General features: G+C 31.7%; 2 protein-coding genes across 2 annotated transcripts in view; one reads left to right on the top strand and one right to left on the bottom strand.

The window, feature by feature from the left end:
- LOC143079541 (uncharacterized) overlaps window positions 1-21,256 on the bottom strand; it is a 303,363-nt gene that overhangs the window by 226,696 nt on the left and 55,411 nt on the right. The gene's annotated exons all lie outside the window — the stretch shown is intronic.
- Window positions 1-21,256, top strand: part of LOC143079539 (uncharacterized) — an 87,817-nt gene that overhangs the window by 50,003 nt on the left and 16,558 nt on the right. Inside the window, exons 7-11 of the mRNA XM_076254942.1 lie at window positions 4,826-5,020; window positions 9,937-10,224; window positions 11,326-11,435; window positions 12,840-14,045; window positions 17,979-18,018. Of these exons, the coding sequence (XP_076111057.1) occupies window positions 4,826-5,020; window positions 9,937-10,224; window positions 11,326-11,435; window positions 12,840-14,045; window positions 17,979-18,018 (1,839 nt within the window). The remainder of the gene's footprint in view (window positions 1-4,825; window positions 5,021-9,936; window positions 10,225-11,325; window positions 11,436-12,839; window positions 14,046-17,978; window positions 18,019-21,256) is intronic.

Genomic DNA, 21,256 nt, shown 5'->3' with positions numbered 1-21,256 from the left:
TAAAACATTGAAAGCAGTGTTGCATTAGAAGCAGACCCCTCTTGGAAACTACGAAATGGTTTTTCGTACAATTCGATTGCAAAAGGTCAGTAATGTGATTTGACCAAATACAATTAGATCAATGATTTGGATTTCAAAACCACAATTGTTGCAGGGAGACACATTCTATTACAAACCTATAGTTTATTTATTTTATTGTTCTGCTAATTTGCTTGAATGTAATGACTTGCACATTCAAACACACAGCTGAACAAACATGCGAAAAGTAAATGCATGTATCTCTAGCTCATCTATGCATATTGTTGGAAACAATCCTCAAACAGTACAAGTATTTTTAATCCAATTGAATTCACTTATAACTAACGAACAGCAAATATTGTAATGGACATGAAATGCGAAGATGCCAGAACAGTTTATTCAGTGACCACAACATTCATTTTGTAGTGCAATGGTGTAATGCACATTTAGACAGTCACGTGATTTACTAATTAATATGTTACAAATAATGTGTATCTGGCGAAATAATCAAATACAATAAAATAATTCACCTGACGTTTGAATAAGATTAGCATATTACATGATAAACAATTTCAAACTACGCACATCATAAATGATAATAATTTGGTACAAAATGTAGGTATGGCTTTTATTGGGTGAATTAAAAATAAATGAGGCACAAACTGATATTTTTTGAAAATCTTCAATCAAGTTGAAATACTTTTTCTTTGGTAATTATCTCTTTCCACTTTTTTGTGGAAAGACTTATTGTATTTGTTCTGATTATTAGGTCTTTCCACTTTTCTGTTGAAAGACCTATTGTATTTGTTCTGATTATTATTATTATTATTAGGTCTTTCCACTTTTATGTGGATAGAACTATTGTATATTATCTGATTATTAGGTCTTTCCACTTTTCTGTGGAAAGACCTATTGTATTTCTTCTGATTTTTTGATTTTTTTCTCCCGCCTTATTTTGGTCTTGCGATAAATATTTGTCTTGCAATATGTCGCTTAGATATTTGGTATATGATATCGAACAGTTTATACGCCTTTGAAATTTACCCTGCGTAGCCGAATACTTTTCTTTCTCCCCAAACACTGTTCTCCTTGTTTCTACTACTACTTCACAACCGTTAAAGATTCCGGAAAATTTATTTGATAAAATTGCTCGTTATATCTTTCGCATGATTTGTAGTTCTTTGACCGAAGCGATTTAAACACTCTATATGAGAGTTATTTCCCCTTATTCATTTGATATTAGTGATATGCATTTCTATCTTGTAAACCATAATTGATAGAGACCAAGGATCTTTTGATTTGAGTTCCTTAGTACAAAAACGTGAAAATAATGTCAAGGTCAAAGGTCAAGGTCATATTCTATTTTTTTAATTTTGGCTTATTTCCGACAAATTATTATTACTATATTGTTAGTTGCGATATGCCGTAACACGTTAATTTTTATTGCAAGGGTACGATGAATATAAAGGGGATTTCTTTCCTCCTCTTGTATTTAAAAATACGTGTATGGTGATATAACTCATTAACCAAATATAATTTAGACCTATGTTCTTTTGATTTGAGGTCCTTGGTTTATGACCTTGAAATTGGTCATAGCTTAATTTGACGTTCTAGATTTCGATCTTTGCGTTTTCCTCATATGTTTACATGATAAAGCCATGAGACCTTTTGCAATAGGTTCCAAATCATTTAACCTTGAAAAAAACAACCGAAAATTACGTTGTGTAAACCGGAAGTTGCAATTTTGGTAATATATTAATATAAAAGTAATAGTATATAAAACCAGATATTTTTTGGAATCTGTGTCAAGTAATATTTAAAAAGTATATGAAGTATAAAATAAAATTGAGAATGGAAATGGGGGAGGTGTCAAAGAGACAACAACCCGACTATAGAGCAGACAACAGCATAAGGTCACCAACAGGTCTTCAATGCAGCGAGAAATTCCCTCACCCGGAGGCGTCATTCAGCTGGCCCCTAAACAAATATATATACTAGTTCAATGATAATGAACGCCATACTTAACTCCAAATTTTACACAAGAAACTAAAATTAAAAATAATACAAGACTAACTAAGGCCAAAAATTACATTTTTCAAACCGGAAGTAACACATTATTTCCATTATTTAAAAAAATATTGTATAGAAACCACATTCTTTTGGAATCAGCGTACAATAAGCTATCATCTGACAATTGAAATGACATTTTAAACCTAATTTTACTACTTTCATATAAAAAAATATGGTTTTTGGTGGAAAGACCTTCAATTGTTCTCTGAACAATTGGTTTTTAATCATTATTTTTTTCCCTCCAAATTATGTTCCAGCGATAAATGTTTGTTTCGCAATATGTCGCTTAGATATTTCTCATATTGTATCGTATAGTTTATGCGCTTTTAAAATTCACCCTGCTAAGCCGAACAATTTTCTTTGTAAGAAGTCTCCCTATTCACTGTTATCATCTGTGTGCATCTCCTTCGTAACAAAAAATTATATCGACAAAATTCTTTTAACAAATGGTTCTTTACATCTCCAGGAATTTTCGACTTATTTGGATCGAAGCGATTCGATACAATTTTATCGGGGTTATCTACCTTTACACAATAAATTTGTCGGTATGTGTTTTCATCTCATCAATCGTTAACCGTATAACCCTGGAATGTTTTTATTTGAGGCCTCTGGGTTCTATCTTAGAAAATTAGATCAAGGTCAAAGGTCAAGATCAAGTTCTCAATGTGACTTTTCATTGTTTCAGCATTTTCTCTCACACCTTTAAAAATATGTATAAAAGAACAAGTGCAAAATGTTTGCTTAATTATAATGTAGATATGTTACATTTGGTTTGAAGTAATCTAATGGTACCTAATAGGAGTTAGTGCCCCTGAAATGTGTAATTACCAGGTTTATTGATTATTACTTCAACTTGGTTCATATGTATAGCCTATGAACTTTACCAAAATGTTGGGTGACATATGACCTTGAAAAATTCCAACCGAAAGTGACCTGGAGAAAACTGGAAGTAGAAATTTTGCACTTTTTTTTATAAAAGAGTACTCGGAATCCATATATGTTGTAATCAAGTAAAAGTATATAGCATCTTCATATTTTTGGAATCACTGTTATAGAAGCTATCATATGAGACTGGAAATGACATTTACTCCATCGGAAGTAGCACATTATCTCCGTTCTTTAACTCAAAAGTATATGAAAACCATTCATTTGTTGCATCAGTATGAAGAAACTTATTTCTTCTTATAATGTCTTTGATTTGGAAAAACTTTCAATTCTCTGAACATTTGATTTTTAATTTTAGGTTGTATCTTCATTGAAGTTCGTAAATCCAACGGGGCAAAAAAAACAACAAAAAGTAATTAAAAAAATTTCAGCATTCTTATTAACAGGACATAAGCATAAGAAAACTACAACATTCACGCTTAACTTGATACCTTTTGAAAAGAATTCAAAATAGAAATTGACAGGTTTTAAATCTGCAAATAATTGTAGGAACTATAATTGTTAGTTTCCGGCATGAATACAGTTTGTTTTACATTTTTTTTTTTTTTATTAATTATATCTTTTTTTTGTTATTTACTCCCTGATTGTTCATGAGGCTAGTACAAAAGGGTTTCTATTGATAACAAATAAATGATGAAGATAAATTAGTTTCCATGTAAGAGTAATCCTTTTGAACAAAAGAACATCTTTCAAATATCAATTATAAAAAAAAAAGTATATGAACACCATGTTTAACCAGAGTACGTTGCACTAATGACACTTACCAAATACAAAATTTGAAAGAAAATATATGAAATATAAAAGAATAAGTTAGAGTTCTTTCATACTAAAATTAGAGTAAATAATATTTCTTTTTTTGTTTTCTTTATTGAAATTAAAACTTCTTGACAAAAACACTCAAAGTTTATATCAATTGAGTTAAGATAAACTTGTTGTTTTAGTTACAAAAACAGTTCCCATACTTTATAATGCATTATTTTTAAAGACAGACATACTGACAACAACCGTGTCTGATTTTAGTCATGTTTTCCTATCAATTCTGCATTTATGCATTCATAGAAAAATACACAATTTCACAGGTTTCTGTAGCATTCCTGACACTGTTTATATACAACCATTAAATGAAAAACATATTTGAATTTAAGAATTACAAATCTAACATTTCTATTAAAAGAAATATAGTAAAGGAGTGTTTTTTCATTTATTGGCCACACTTTTGTATTTTGTCTGATCAAAAATGTAACAAAATTGCCAATATATCTAAAATTATTTAAAATTATCTTCAATCTTGTTTTGAAATAGTAGTTGAAGTAGATCCCCAATTGGTTCTGGTCCATAAATGATTTTTTTTAAATGATAAATATACTCAAAGCAAACATATATGATTTCGGGCACAAATAGCTATCAAATTTGCTTTTATGCAAACATAGAAATATGCCATAGTTTCACATATGTTTGTTGCACTCCTGACACTGTTAATGTAGAACAATCATAAAATGGACTAAAACTATAAAAGATTGTGTTTTTAATCCTTACTTCTTTTCAAGGATTTATTCACTTCTTAATGCTTTATCTTTAACAAAGGAGAAACAACAAATATAATAAAAAATAGCAGAAATCATATATTATCAAGCACGAGACCATGGGAAAGAATAATAATTCATGGATTGTACATTAACATCTTAAATCTTGAATCACTAAACACATATTATGATAATCATATACATGATTAAAGCTACACATAATGAAATAAATTAATGCAAAATATATAATTCGACTTAAAATGTTTCAGGTACTGTTTTAAATGCATCAGTACAGAGTTTCTTAAGGAGTGAAGAAATAAAGAATCAAGGCGCTATGCAACTTAGCGAAGAATTACGGAATCCATATGCATGTGCTTCAAACCCAAGTGTCGGTTTTCAAAATGAAGTCAAAAAGGAGTCAAAGCTGAAAGCTTTCCGAAAGCGAATGTTAAAAATATTTAAAGGTACTTGTGTATTATGTAACACATACTAGTTGTTTATCAAATAAATCAATCTCTAACATACCTGAGACATACACGTATATATTAAACAAAACAACCAATGTGTGCAGATGGTCTATCAGCTGTACAAACCAGCTACAGTTGAGTACAGAATTAGAATTAAGGCTTGGACCATTGTCCGTTTACTGACGGGGAAGGAATTATTTCGACAATCATTTTTAAACAGTTCCTTATGTCTGCAGGGATGGATAGATAAAATACACTTGACACTATATTTCTTATATCTAAATGTTGATCAACTTAATCATTTTTAAATTCAGGTAACATGAACTACGGCAATATTTTTTTTGAAAACAAAATTTCATAGATCATTTTATGTCGTCTGGTTTTTTATTTAAGTCTTGAAACATTGTCTAGTTACATCTCCCGCAATGACTATTTACTCGAGTAGACATTAAAAATTTCTGTCTTGACCGCGTGAACGCAATTGTAGTAAATGTAAAATTTGGCGTTAACAAATGAAATATGTGCACGCGGGGTTAACGTGTGTTTACTTTATGTTATTCTTGGTCTGCACCCAACTGTGGATTGTTTTATTCATTTCAACGTCTGCTTCTACTTTCCTGGCACAAGACATAAATGTTCATTTGTACATTAATAGGAACGTTCGTAAATTTTTTTTGTAATTGCATAATGCTAAGGAAGGGGTTTAAGTCAATGTTTTACAATAGTTTTTAAAACCATTGATTCAATTTAAGCCACAGGGTAAAACAATCGGTTTTTGGAGAACAGTTGTGTGGTCTACCACTTAACAGTTATTTAAGTGATCTGTAAAAGCACCGTTTACCTTTCTGTAAAATGAATTATTCATGTTAAATGAGTTAGACAACAAGTAGATATATTTCAGCTCCACCAACTTATTATGATAGAAATCATCAAAACATGAAAAATCATAACAAATCAAAGCATAGTTCTGCCATCTGTTTGTTTCCAATTAACAGTCCTCATCTTCATATAATTCAAACCGGTAAAAAAAATCGTTTCACTGGATACGTTTAACATAAATTGCAACATTGTTTGTGAATGAGAATAACTATATGACATATGTTGAATCGTTCTTTTCGGATAAGATAATGTCATCATGTATTTAAAATATATCACTTGAATTTACTTACAATTACAACTAGCTAGCGTCCAAGAGTACATTGTTTTGTCAAATGCATTAATTTACCATATAACTTCATTTTCTGCTTCATCCTCCTCCTCCTCCTCCTCCTCCTCCTCCTCCTCCTCCTCCTCCTCCTCCTCCTCCTCCTCCTCCTCATCATCATCCTCATCATCATCATCATCATCATCATCCTCATCATCATCCTCATCATCATCCTCATCATCATCATCATCCTCATCCTCATCATCATCATCATCCTCATCATCATCATCATCATCATCATCATCATCATCATCATCATCATCATCATCATCATCATCATCATCATCATCATCATCATCATCATCATCATCATCATCATCATCATCATCATCATCATCATCATCATCATCATCATCATCATCATCATCATCATCATCATCATCATCATCATCATCATCATCATCATCATCATCATCATCATCATCATCATCATCATCATCATCATCATCACCAGCAGCAGCAGCAGCAGCAGACACATATAGTCAGTCTGATGTCAAGGATTCACTATTTTAAATTGAGTAACATAACCTGCAACAGCATTGATCCTGCTACTTGTAAAAACATTCATTTTGCAGCATGGTGTATTTTTGTCAGAATACAAATGTAGTAGAATATTGCCTCAATATAATTGCATTACTTGATTCCGTAAAGACAATACATGTATGATGTGACCTCTATTACCACAACACATACAAGATACACATACGCACAAAATCACAAACAGAACACCATAACCACCACTTTATTCCAGAAACATCAAACGTATGTCAAATGCGTTAGTGATATATTATGATTAGACCCTATATATATATAGCATTTGACTGTATATGAAAATTGTCTCTCCATCAAGATGAAATATTGGGAAAACTAACTAGAATTGTCTTCCATAAATAACAATTTTGAGCTTTATTAACGTTAAAACAATTTTCCACTAAAATAAATGTTACTTCATTCAATTAGAAGGACTAAGTTACCCATATCTACTATTTTTATGCCCCACCTACGATAGTAGAGGGGCATTATGTTTTCTGGTCAGTGCGTCCGTTCGTCCATTCGTACGTTCGTTCGTTTATCCGTTCGTCCGTCCGTCCGTCCGTCTGTCCCGCTTCAGATTAAAGTTTTTGGTCAAGGTAGTTTTTGATGAAGTTGAAGTCCAATTGACTTCAAACTTGGTGCACATGTTCCTTAAGATATGATTTTCTAATTTTAATGCCAAATTAGAGATTTTACCCGCATTTCACGGTCCACTGAACATAGAAAATGATAGTGCGAGTGGGGCATTCGTGTACTGAGGACACATTCTTGTTTTTTATATTATGAAGTCTGATAAATATGGATAAACATGCTATTCTATTTCAAAAATGGCAATGATTATGTTGCAATCCAATCGTCGTAACTGCAATCCTGCCCTTTCTTTCCCTGAATATGAACTATCGAATTATATTTGTCACCTGGTTTGTCCTTACATGAGCAATACGACCTCAAATCACCCCGTCTTTTGATGGGTTGTGTTACTCAGTCTTTGGTTATCTGTGTTGTGTTTGTATACTGTTGCTTGTCGTTTGTCTTGTTCTTTGTCATCTTTTGATGAGTTGTGTTACTCAGTTTCTGGTTATCTGTGTTGTGTTTGTATACTGTTGCTTGTCTTTTGTCTTGTTCTTTGTCATCTTTTGATGAGTTGTGTTACTCAGTCTTTGGTTATCTGTGTTGTGAATGTATACTGTTGCTTGTCTTTTGTCTTGTTCTTTGTCATCTTTTGATGAGTTGTGTTACTCAGTCTCTGGTTATCTGTGTTGTGAATGTATACTGTTGCTTGTCGTTTGTCTTGTTCTTTGTCATCTTTTGATGAGTTGTGTTACTCAGTCTATGGTTATCTGTGTTGTGTTTGTATACTGTTGCTTGTCTTTTGTCTTTTTCTTTGTCATTGCAAAGTTACTATATTTTCGACGTAGGAGTTTGAATGACATTATGATGTCTTTATATAATCATCCTGACGTATGCATTACAACCAAACGTATGTATTGATTGATAATGGAGAAGTATAATTGATGTTTGAAAAAACAAATACCTGTTTTTTTTTAGTTTCATATTTAAAAGAAGCTGTATTTTTATCACTGCCACATAAGCGGGAGGTTTGTCTTGTCACCAAATTAGGTTCGAAACACCAATGTTCTTAAAACGTCTTTTATCAAGTTATGTCAGAAATATTGCATGTTTCTATGTATGTTTGCTTTTGTTGTAGTTCAGTGTGTCCGTTGTTTGAGTGTCTTCCTCCTCAAGTTAATATAATTCCCTCGGTTTTAGTTTGTTAGTTTGTATTTGCTCAATTGGATGAGCGATATACTACTGTTGCCTTTAAATCATTTCTATATTTCAACAATATGAGATATATCTTCCTATGTATACCTTCTTTTTTTTCTATTATAAAATATTGTATTTGTAAATATTTAGACGGCGATAAAAAGTATCAGCTTTCCAATCGATCCATTATAAATAAATAGAAACAAATTAAGTAATACTGTAAACCGGAAAATTTTCCCGCCGTCTTTATTTCGCGTTTTATTAACAATATCTAAATACGCACTGTTTTGATCTCGCAATTTTTCTTTGACCTACATAAATATTTTCATATATGATAAATAAAGTGAACAGCTTTACATGTATCGCAAATCAAGTGATAAAATCAATCAAGTCTTTTGCTTTTTGTTCATGAATGTTAAAGCAGATCACACGTTGTGTCATGTTTGCTTGTAAAAAAACAAACACAATAACAGAAAGAAAGACCTTATTAAGAGTATATTAAAATAAATTGCTGTAAGGATTCATGCTAAAAAGTCGTCTTTTTGATCTGAATAATCTTTGTAGAAGATTCAACGAAGTAGTCCTTTCAAAAATGTTTGACAGTTGTCATTTACATATTTGTAAGTAGTGTTCTTACATATTAATATCCGTAATGTTCACCTGCCTGAGAAGTCTTCCATTTTAATAAGATTAACTTGAGTATACTCATGAATTCTAACGGTTCTTTTCAAATAAAAATACGATGTTAGGTATTATAGATATGTCGTCTGTAAAATCGATTTTATAGTGGTCTGTAACATATACTGTGCAAATACGCACATTTACAAGGGTTTCATTTTATGAAAAGAGTTTCTATAAAATTTTCGCGATCTTTTTAATTTCGCGTTTCAATTCTTACCGCAGAAATAGCCAGAAATAAACTTACCACGAAATTAAAATACCGCAAACATTTCCCTGTTTCCAGTATGTAAATTCCAAAACAAAGTTGTAGAACATATACAATGAATTAATATGGTGAATGTACAGAAGTTGATAGATACAGATATACTTTTATTTTTACTTTTAACATTTTACTGGAAAACTTTTTGAGAAAATCAGCATGTCAATTTTAAAAATGAATTGTTGGTTAAATTAAACTATAATGGAACTATTGGTGACCTTCTGCTGTTGTTTTTTTTATTTGGTCGGGTTGTTATCTCTTTGACGCATTCCCATTTCCATTCTCAATTTTATTCTCTTCAAATTCACTAACATCAAATATTTCATTAAGGCATACAAGATTATTTCACAGGTATAAGAATTCATGCTTGTAACGTTATCAATGTTAAAACGTTTTGGTTGGAACTACGCCCACATGTACCTTACAATTATGACTTGTAATAAAACAATGTAATTTGTTGCTTTATAGGTAAAAATACCACAAGTATCAAAACACCAGTCGATAGTAGTACTAACATGGCGGGAACTTCAAGAAAGGATTCACCAAGGACCATGGAAATATCCGATGACGACATTATCAAGCTTGTTCGTTCGGAATGCATGAAAGGAAACTACGAAATGACAATTGTGCCAATTGACCTGTGGGATTTCGGAGGACAGAAGATTTACCATCTAACTCATCAATTGTTTATATCAAGTAGGGGCACTTTTGTTCTTATTTTCAATGGTGGAGAAAGCATTAATGAAGAGGATGGAGGTATGTAACGTCTATTCTTAATTTAGAAATGCATATTTTTTGAATAGGTGACGATCAGAGAAGAAATTCAGGATAACCCCAACATTCAGTGTTGCACTTGATGCATGTACAAATTGTAAAAAAGTATATCCAACATTAATTTTATCGAACAGGTAAAATTGATTAAACAAACATTGCACATGTACGAAGTGAGGGTCTTCGTGCAAATCTCTATAAAAAAGCAAACATTTGGAACATATAATTCTAAGGTGCCTTTATATATATAAGAAACAAATACATAAATTGCACCTGCACTCACTTTATAATCGTTTCTTTGTTTTATATCTTAAAAAGAGAATTTATACATGCAATGAAGCTAGAACTAAACGATGATCATGCTTTTAAAACAAATCATTACTAAAGATTTGTAAAGTTAACATTAGAAGCGCATGCATAAAAAGAGAAGACAATTTGGAGATATTCAAGTATGATTAACTTAACTCATTTTGGATTGTTGTGTATGTTAAATGTGTGGACTTTTTACTACAATTCAATTCATTTTAATGAAGATATACAAATTTGTAAACAATTTTGTATTAACTTATGCATATTACTAACTGTTTTCAAAATCAAAACTAATTTCCAAGAATTTCAAACTTCGTTAGTAAACAATATATTTTGGAAAAATAGCTCTGCAATGTTAAACCACATATTCGGTGAATCATTTGTCAATCCTAAAAATCTTAAGAATATGTTTATTAAAATTTCAGCTTATGAATAAATGTTAAGTACACAACCTCAGAGTCAATTATTTTCCATCTAAAATTCAAAAGAAAATCATTACATTCAGTATATCAATTAAATAACATAAAACTGAGAGACTAATGGCGTAGATTGTTACCACTCAACAACAATTTCAACCTATGGAGCACCTATCGTGACAATGTCTTCTCGAGGTTACAATCTACTTTATCACCATCTCAGCTATATATATCATCTATGCAGGACGTATCTGCGTTTACAAATATAGAAAAATCAACTTGTTTTGTTAAGTTCGTGTGTAAATGTTATATCTGAATACACCCATATGACTTATATATTAAATATGTAGTTGTTTTGCAGCATACCTTGTCCATTGGGTGAATTCCGTACTAACATATTGCAAGACATTGAAGGAGAATGAAGAGTTTCCGAAAATTCTATGTGTGGCAACTCACAAGGATCAAGTTAAAGTAGGTTGACATATTATCTTAAAAGGGAGAGAAAAATACTAAGGTGACATGCATCATGTTCATAGTCATAAATTGTCAAAGTCAAAATGATCAAAGTAAAGGACCAAAGACAAATACAAGAATGTACAAAAAAATTAGTGGAAACTAAATTCTAAACAACATTAAGCCCACCAAAAAATAGGAATTGATACCAGGGGCTCCGGTACGATGTGTAGATCCAGCTCTACATTGGACACCTGTCGTGTTGATATATAAGAACTTATCCGGATATACGCCGTATTTGGCTTATGAAGGTCAATATCAAGGTAGAGAGGACATAACTGTCATTATCTGTGCAATAGATTTTAATCGATCTATCATGGTTATTACGCTAAAAATATGTTGAATACATGTACAAGCATACTATGCAATCATCCATGCTTCTGGTAAAGTGATATTTACAAAGGCTGGTAATTGGAAACATCTGTTCAGTTACCTTTTTATGGAGGCTGTAATGACGGTTATGGGAGTAAAACATAGCAATCCTGCAGTCCGTCTTACAAAAAGTTTTGTAGCATCTGAATCAATTCACTTCAGTCTTACCATGAGGTGTTAGAGATAAAGTTTGAGTTTCGTGGCTTAATTATTGTTGCAAAAATAGTTTCAAAAGAGATAAATAGATTTGCGCAGCCACAAGCAAATGCTAAAAAATCTAATAGTTACCAAATGTGATGGTTGGCAGCTTTTATTATCAGATTATTACATGACATTTTTAATATCAGATTTATTATCAGACCAAGGTTCAATATTAGCTCAGGGTATTGATCGAGGGGTTTATAATACACCTACTATGATCTTATATGAAAAATGACATGGCATAATCTTTTATCACATACTTCAAAATGGAGAAATAACAGTTTAATATATTGATCCTTTTGATTGTGGTTCTAAAGTTATCTAATGCATCCGGTATGAAATATTTCTATTATATCCATCAACAGACAAGAAAAACAACAATATAATACATATTTATTTTGACGATAAAAAAATCAACAAAACATAATGAACACTCTAACTTTCCAAATAATGCTGGAATCTTGAAATGTAATTATTGTATCATTATTTTTATTTTTCTGCATTTTACATTATATATTTTCCTGTTTCTTTTTTCGCTTTCAATGTGTTGTAATCCTAATGCTATATGTTTTTCAAAGAAAACGTACCATCTGGATTTTGCCGAGTAACGCTGAAATGACATGCGATAACGTTATGGAAAGGCATGTGATAACAACTGGAGCGATAATATCAGCCCACTAAACACCAATTTGTAAATCATGAAATTCACATAAATTAAAATGCTATTATCATACTCTCAAAGTTTAAATTATTAACTCTAGGTATATATGATCAACATGTATATTTCAGGGTAACATAGAGGAGCACAGACATTCATTAGAAAACTCCATCGAAATACTCTTTCAAAACCATGGAGGGAAAACACATCTTAAATACCGACCACTTATTTTTGTTGACGCAAGAAACAAGGACGACCAAGATATAGATGTTTTAAAGAAACAGTTAGTAGAAGTTGCATTGGATCATCCTCGTTGTGGGGAATTAATGCCAACAAAATTTGTACCTCTTGAACTTCAGTTAGCAAAGAAAGTCGACGAAAAGCAGAAAATAGTATCTATTGATGAACTCAAACGCATAAACAATCAAAATGAAATCATGGCATTGGATAACGATGAGCTGAAACTGTTTCTAAAGGTTAATCATGCTTTAGGAAAACTTATTTTCTTTGACGAAGCTGGCCTGAGAGATAAAGTTATCATAGATCCGGTGTTTTTGATAGATGTCCTACGCTCCATCGTAACTGAGGAACAGTTTTGGCCACAACATCTTCTTCAAATTTTTAAAGCACTTAAAGGAAGTGGAAAACTGCTGAAAAGGGATTTATATGAGATATGGAATCAAGATTGCTTCAAGACGATCTTAGAACATAAGGAGTATATGGTAGAAATGCTAGTTCATTTGGATATAATATGTAGCCAAAAAGACGATACGAATGGATCAGACTATTTCCTAATACCATGTATGATTAGTACCAAACGAGAAGACAACATAAGTATGCCGTTTGACAGAAGCATTCATTTGTCTTATACTTTTAAGGACGAAGTTGTACCACCAGCTATTCTGTACAGGTTTATCGCGACTTTCATAACAATATGGAAATTACAGGTCAGTCAAAACTCCGGGCTGCTGCTTTTTACCGACAGTGCTGATGTTAGCATTGATGCGCAACATGATATGAGATTTGACATTCAGAGAAATAAATTAATTATTACTCTTTCACACAAGAAAATAAAAACCGCGATTGTATCTACGATTGCATCAACGGCTCAGGAATGTCTTTCTCATGCTATTACACAAATTTCAAACTTTTATTTCTCAGTAACAGAGGATTCTGCTTGTACTATAGATTTGCCGTTTACAATTCAAATTGGTATAGTTTGTGGAACAGATCTTTGCTTTTTTGACCATAGAGTTTCGTCTAAAGATGAATGGATATGTCCAAATCATAAAAGAAAACACAAGACAGATGTTGTGTCCAGATGGTTTTCAGACAAGGTATATACTTTGCCAATAAATTAGAACGTACTTTTTAAGCTAGAAAGAGGTATCCATTTCTATAATTATAGTATATAATCAAGTCATTATTGTTTTATCAAATTGCAGTTTCATATATGCTTATACATCTTTTTCAAAATTTTTGAATGACCAAATACGAAATACACAAATAGTTATCGATATGACACGTAATTAGTTTTCAGATATCATTTTTATTATAATCTACATATGCTAGCCCACATTTTAAGTCTCAGAATGTCAATTCAAAATAGGGTACACAGAATGTACAACATGCTCAATATTGATGCAAAGTAAACAGCCATACAAATTATTACTGTGAAGTTAATAATGTAGTGGAGTGACTAATCAAGAAAAGGGTGCTTATTTTACGACTTCAATGGACCGGCTGCAATCTAAAAATACAATTTTTCGCAAAGCCAATACCTTATAAATAATTTTATCATTTTCCGGTCGTAAATATTTCCTGCAATGCCGTTTTCGTAAAATGGAAAGAAAAATAAATGTTGATTTTTTTATTTAAAAAGCAACTCAACAAAACTTTTACCTTTGCGTCTTTTATACAGTCTTCAAACTCTTGAATTTTGGTATTTTATAAAGAGTTAAAGTGCTAATTTATATTGTAAAACTGTAATGTACTCTATTCATCCTTATTCATTTATACCTTATCACACTTCATTTGTAAAGTAATTTGGTTCAGTTATTCAAATGTTTTTAACGTTTTTCGACATGTTTTAAATAGATATTATAATTCAGTGAATTTCCAGATTGATTTTCCAAACCGATACGAATTTTATTTTACTTGTATTGTCACATACAAATATACTACAGTATAGAACTCAAGGAGTATGGACACCACTTTGATCATGTCGAATGTTTAAACCCAATTATCAAAAATTGAGAAGCCAGGTGTTCGAAAAAAAATTTTGTGCACTTTGCAGCAATTTTATCTGAAGAGTCCATAGTAGGCTGCTGATGTCAAAATTTGGTGATTACATTTTTTTTCGAAATGTTTCTAAAATAAATTGCTATTGTTAACTCTTCCATAAAGGGTTTATTCCTTTCCTATTCCATAATGCAGATATTATTTTCTGACCGTAATATGATCCTCGTGAAAATCTTAAACACTGATAATGTACTTTGACCTCAAAGTTAGCAAAAAAAATGCTTATTTGTTCGACTCTACGACCATGCAACAAAACAATTTAAACAAAGGATCGAATTTTAGCCTACAGGTACAAAAATGTAGGGTAAGTTGTAAATGTGTTGCCTTGGTCACATCACTGATTACATGATATGAAGCTGTTTAATATTTCATCTTTTGTTTGTCTTTATGAATATTTCTTTTACTGTTTAGTATGTTTTCAGTGGTATCCATTGCCGTGGCTCTGTTCTGTTCTAGTTTCCGTATTCTTGTCTTTCATTTTTGCTAATATGTTTTGTCTATATACCTTTTTTGTTGGCCTTTGATACATACGACGTGGCTTAGTTTGTATACATCCCGTCATTATGTTATTGTTCTATGATAATTTGTCCATTCTTATCTTTCATTTTTTGCTAATATGCTTTGTCTATATGACTTTTGTGTTTCTTTGTTACAATTGACGCGGCTCTGTAATTATACATCCCGGCAATGTGTTATTGTGCCATGGTAAATGTTTGTTTATATAATGTGTTTTTTAATAGGGATTAAGATTAACACAATGTTGACTGATGTACCCCTATTTTTAACATTTTTACCTATAATGTGTGGTTCACAAATCGTTGTCAACATAATGGAATTAAGTACGACTGTCGTACAAGTAATAGTTTAAGCCAGCTATAAAACCAGGTTTAATTCACCATTTTCGACTTAAGAAAATGCCTGTACCAAGTCAGGAATATGACAGTTAATGTCAATTCGTTTGGTGTGTTTGAGCTATTGATTTTGATTTTGATTAGGGGCTTTCCGTTTGAAATTGTCCTCGGAGTTCAGAATTTTTGTGATTTTACTTTTGATAGTTCTCACTTTAGTGTGTCAACTAATATCGCGTTCAGTCACCATAATTAGTGTTGAATATGTACAATACTAAGATTGTCTTGATATTATTGTAACAATACACTGAACCGATTGTATAGCACCAGAAAGTTGAGGCTAACATACTTAAAAATCCAAAATTTTATACGAATTTGTCAAGCTGACATAACTTGACCAAAAGTTAATTTATGACAATGAATCAGATTTATGCATGAGGGAGATCTATATTTTTGTGTCCCATCTACGATAAAAAGGATACAGTATGTTTTCAAGTTCGTGGTCCCTCTGTTATACCGCCAGTCCCGTTTCTGATTCAAATTAAAGTTGAAGCTAGTATGTTAAAGTTTTGGTTTGAGATAGTTTGTATTTACATAAATTTGATACTTAGGATACATTTTCATTATGAAATAAACCATTTGATATGTATGCCAAACTTCTTAATTGCTGAATATCTTGGTTGTTGATTATCCTGGGGTCAATGTCCACCAGTTTTATAAATTATATTTGATACTGCCTATATTAATGGGCAAGATGCGTAATTCGATGAACGTGTCTTTTTAAGGGATGCACAAGGCAAACTGTTGGTAATAAGTCCAAACTTTGACAATATTATATATCTGAAAAGGACAATAAAATAAAGTCAAAACCCTGAAAAGTATTCATAGCTAGTCATACTAGCTACATCCTTTAATTTTAGTTGAAATCCTAAGTTTTAAAATTTCAAAGCTCAATAAATTCCTTTGTTATATTTATATTGAAGTACTTTGCTACTGACAAACTTTGAGAACTACCAATTCATCTTAAATACTAGTATATCGACTTAGTTGTACTGGTAACATTGAATGTACGGAATGCTAGTATATCGAGTGGATACATTAACTTAGTGATTGCGTTTCCTAACATGATGACCCTTTATAGGGCCCTTGAGTGACAGGACGTCATGAACCAATGATTAAAAACAATCAATTTGTAATTTAGCCATCTGTTTAAATGTTTGGGGATTCCATCTTCATTTGATTTACGTTAACGGATAAAACAAAGTACAATGCTTGTCTCACTTGTAACCTATTTTATGTAGTAATAAGGAACTGCTTACAATCGGATGCATACAAGTTCACAACCAATTTTGAGGGGGTTCATATTTTTTTATCTTTGTTTTTATGTGTAGTTGTTTGCTAAATGATAAAGGATTTTTTTCAGCTAGTTTGTTATATCCCTTTGATATATATATTCCCCTTTTTCTGATCATGGACATTTTCACGAAAACAAAGATCAAGAATGTGGAATAGCTAATAAGTATTAAGTTATTATTTCCCAGTAAATCATTGTAATGTTTCCATAATACGACAGTTCCGGGATACAATGTTTAGAAGAATCTGTCATGTAACTTCCATCACCCTGTGAAAAAAATCTAGGCATTGTCACTCCCAACACATGTTGAGCAAACGGGTGAACAAGTTTGATTTTATACTGCACAAAATATTTGGGAAATTAAAATTTAATAAGATGGTCATCCTCCCTCAGTCGTATGGGAATCAAGATTAAGTACTTACGGAACATTAATCATTTCTCTACTACCCTACAGAATGACGATTATGAAAGTGCTGGAGACTTTAAATATAACAGGGATACAGGCAGGCCATTTATCTGGTAAATGACGTCATAAAGGCGTGCGAAATTGACGATCCGTTTAAAGACATGATTCAAGAAATGTCGTATTATATCAATGATATTACTTGTATTTTCGTGTATTCAGTTGTTGGGGGAATCCGCAGTACTATATATGGGTAAATATCGGCAATTTAACTTAACTTGTACTATTTTTAAAACCTTTTACACAAATAGTGTATTATTACGATTACACATGTCCGTTATACAACCATGTATTTATTTTACAGCTACCAGCGAAAGATGACAGATGCTCTGACAATTGTATTGGTGAGAAATATTTGTTTAGCTTCTAACAATTGCATTTTACCAAAGTAGAACCAAACATGCTAAATTTTATAAATGACATTGATGGCGAAATATTATGCATGTCTGGTGGGTGGCGGTAATATTCAATGATGGTGTTGTAAGTATTGTTTAAGCCTTTTTTTTTTATTTTTCTACATTCCGAGATACGTGTCCTTTTACATGGTGTTGCACATAAATTAGTGACACAGCCATTTCCTTTCCTGGCTTGCATATCTGTCAACATAGCACTAATTTGCAACTTTCAATTGCCTATCCTGTGGGTCAACGTTAACTTTCAAAAGTCACAACAACCTCATTACCCCAATGACAGTTGAGATATGCTATTGATTTAATAGAATCCAAAACACACACACTTTTTCCTTAACATTTACTTTGATAACTATTCTATTAAGCAAATTAAATTTCATTCTGAAGCGTACAACAAGTTTATGATTAATGTGACAATAATATATATGGTTTATCGATTAGAAGGATTCGTATCAAGTTAACTGTAAACAAATGGGAAATACATGAACTGCAAATGGAGTAAGACGGGGTTAGTCGACAATATGAGCGTCTCCTGCTATGCTTTCAACACCCATCATTCGAATCCCTAGTCATTCAAATGTCATAATCGGGAAAATGGCAAATCGATATAGATGAAACTACTATACTAGTATTCAAAAATTTAAGACCGCACAAGCCTGTCGAACGTGAGTGAAGAAACAAATTTATCGTATCAGTCAACCAATCAACGATGGTAAACACGTATATTATGGATGTGTGATGCCAGGAAAAAAATAAAAGTCAAACTGTTTTATATCTTGCCATAGACAAATAAATCTATTCACAGTATTTTCTTTTTATTAACAGTAAAAAAGAATAATTACCATAACAAGAAACAAATACAACTCATGACTTTCGGAGATTGTTCATATCAACTCGAGTTATTATATTTTATTCTGATACAAATAATCCAACCTTCGTATGAAACCAATAAATTTTAATAATGATAGGTAAAGCATCGTTCTAAAATCTGTTTCTGGCTTTACATAATAAAGACCTTTCTTTTTAATTGAATTTGATTCAATCTATTCATTATTTTACTTTAAAGAAAAATAGAATTAACCACTCAACAAGACAGGTCACTTACATTAAAAGAATTACTTGAAATTCATTATTCAAAGAATTGTTTCTAACATTGTGAGGAAAATATTGCGACTCACTTTTGTTTAATTTTTAGACAAAAAATTTTCTAGGTATCTATGATGAGTTTATTTAATGTGTATTTTGATAGAAATTTCATTCAAAACATTACTAAAATTTCGGGAAGTTCTTATCAAATCATGATAAAGGAATTCGAAAAAAAGACCTAATGCCTTCCTTAACGTCAACTAAGTGTACCACACGTAACAACCGATTTAACATAACAATATGTAAGATGTGCTAAAAATTGAAATTCCATGTTCCATACTTAGAGCAAAAGGCCCAAGACGGCAGAATTTTAAATATTTCAGAAGTCCAATTAATTACATTTGAAAAAAATGTTAGACAGAGGAAAACTCACCTCGCATGTGTTGATTGTCCCTTTATGGCCGTTGTGGGCCTGTGAATTAATAAAATGCTGTCTGTAGTTTATTCGACACGTTTTTTATGATTTGATTCACATTCTAAACAAATATATTAAAATATATTCAACATATTACTCTTTCCATTTGGTGATGGATACCTGTAATTTTGTTGAGATACTATAAACCTTACGTCTATGGAAGAGTTTTTGCGTTAATGTGTACAGTTTTGCATTTTCCGCTGCTTTAGAAAGTGATTCTTAAAGTATTATAGACTTATAAAGATAAAAATATCAATATTTATTTCAGAAAACAAGAATTTAGAAAAATCAGTTATTGCTATAATACATATTACTTGTGACATGCAAGAAAGTAGTTCAATTACAGTCCTATAAATGTCATATACTGACCTTGTTATTTGCTTGTAATAACAATATATGCATCAAGAAACGGTTAAAATACAAAGGTGACGCATTACACATGTACTATGGGACTAAACATATCCAAAATCTACGCATGACTGTAAATAGTTCTACAATAAACACATTTTATCTTTTTTTTTAAATGTGTCGTCACAATATCGATAAAGTGCTCTTCAAATTGATCAATAAAACATATGTTTTTACAATATTATTCAAATTACTGTTTTTGCTACATTTTATTTTGATATTAATCATAAAGAACAACCGTAGCTAATATAAAGTCTTAATTAGCTTCATTTGGAAATGTTAATCTATGGAACGCCACGAATTCCTTATGTTGATGATCATCATTATATGCAGTGGTCAAAGCATTATATGCAGTGGTCAAAGCATTATATACAGTGGTCAAATTATTATATGCAGTGGTTACATCATTAAATGCAGTGGTTGATGATGATGATGATGAGGAGGAGGAGGAGGAGGGGGAGGAGGAGGAGGAGGGGGAGGAGGAGGAGGATTAAACTTCGTAATTTTTTAACCGGATATCGGCAAATCCAGTCAGCTTCAAGGGGGTGTTATTGCATTTTTTTCTGGGTCAGATTTTTTTTTCGCGCTTACGTTTTCATTCAGTTTTTTCGACGCCAGCAATCAAATAATTTGTATTATTAATCATTATAACATGTATAATGTAAGGGGAAAATCCGGCTTCAGAATTCTTTTTTTTTAAATCATCTGTTTGACCCTTTAATTTTTTATCAAATTGGGGATCAGAATATTTTTCAAGGAAAAACCCATTACACCCCCCTTTTTCAAGTCAAATGGTCGTTCCTTAACTGCTAGAAAAGTTGTCCACAAAATTGTGTATTCGGTTCTATGTAATGAACATTTAAATGGCATATAGTTTACAAGTGTGAACAAATCTGATGTACAGGTAATTAAACAAGGTGTATAGATGTGAACATATTTAATGTGAAACCTGTGTACATTACATTAAACTAATTGTAAACATGTTTACTGTACATGGCCTTTGGTGTGAACACGGCCCTTATGTCTCGAGTTCATTTCATAATGAAGTTATAAGTCAATTAAAGTCTTTAGTTAATATTCAGCGCCATATTTCATATATATGTGGGAGTCAGATCGACCTCTACCGGGAACCTATGATCAAGGTCCGTTCCTCAAATCATGTGCTGTCGTGACTGTACATCAACACTATTACTTGTAGTCTCC

This window comes from Mytilus galloprovincialis, chromosome 6 (genome assembly GCF_965363235.1).
Source record: "Mytilus galloprovincialis chromosome 6, xbMytGall1.hap1.1, whole genome shotgun sequence".
Taxonomy (NCBI): domain Eukaryota; kingdom Metazoa; phylum Mollusca; class Bivalvia; order Mytilida; family Mytilidae; genus Mytilus; species Mytilus galloprovincialis.
This window is presented reverse-complemented; position numbering and strand designations above follow the sequence as displayed.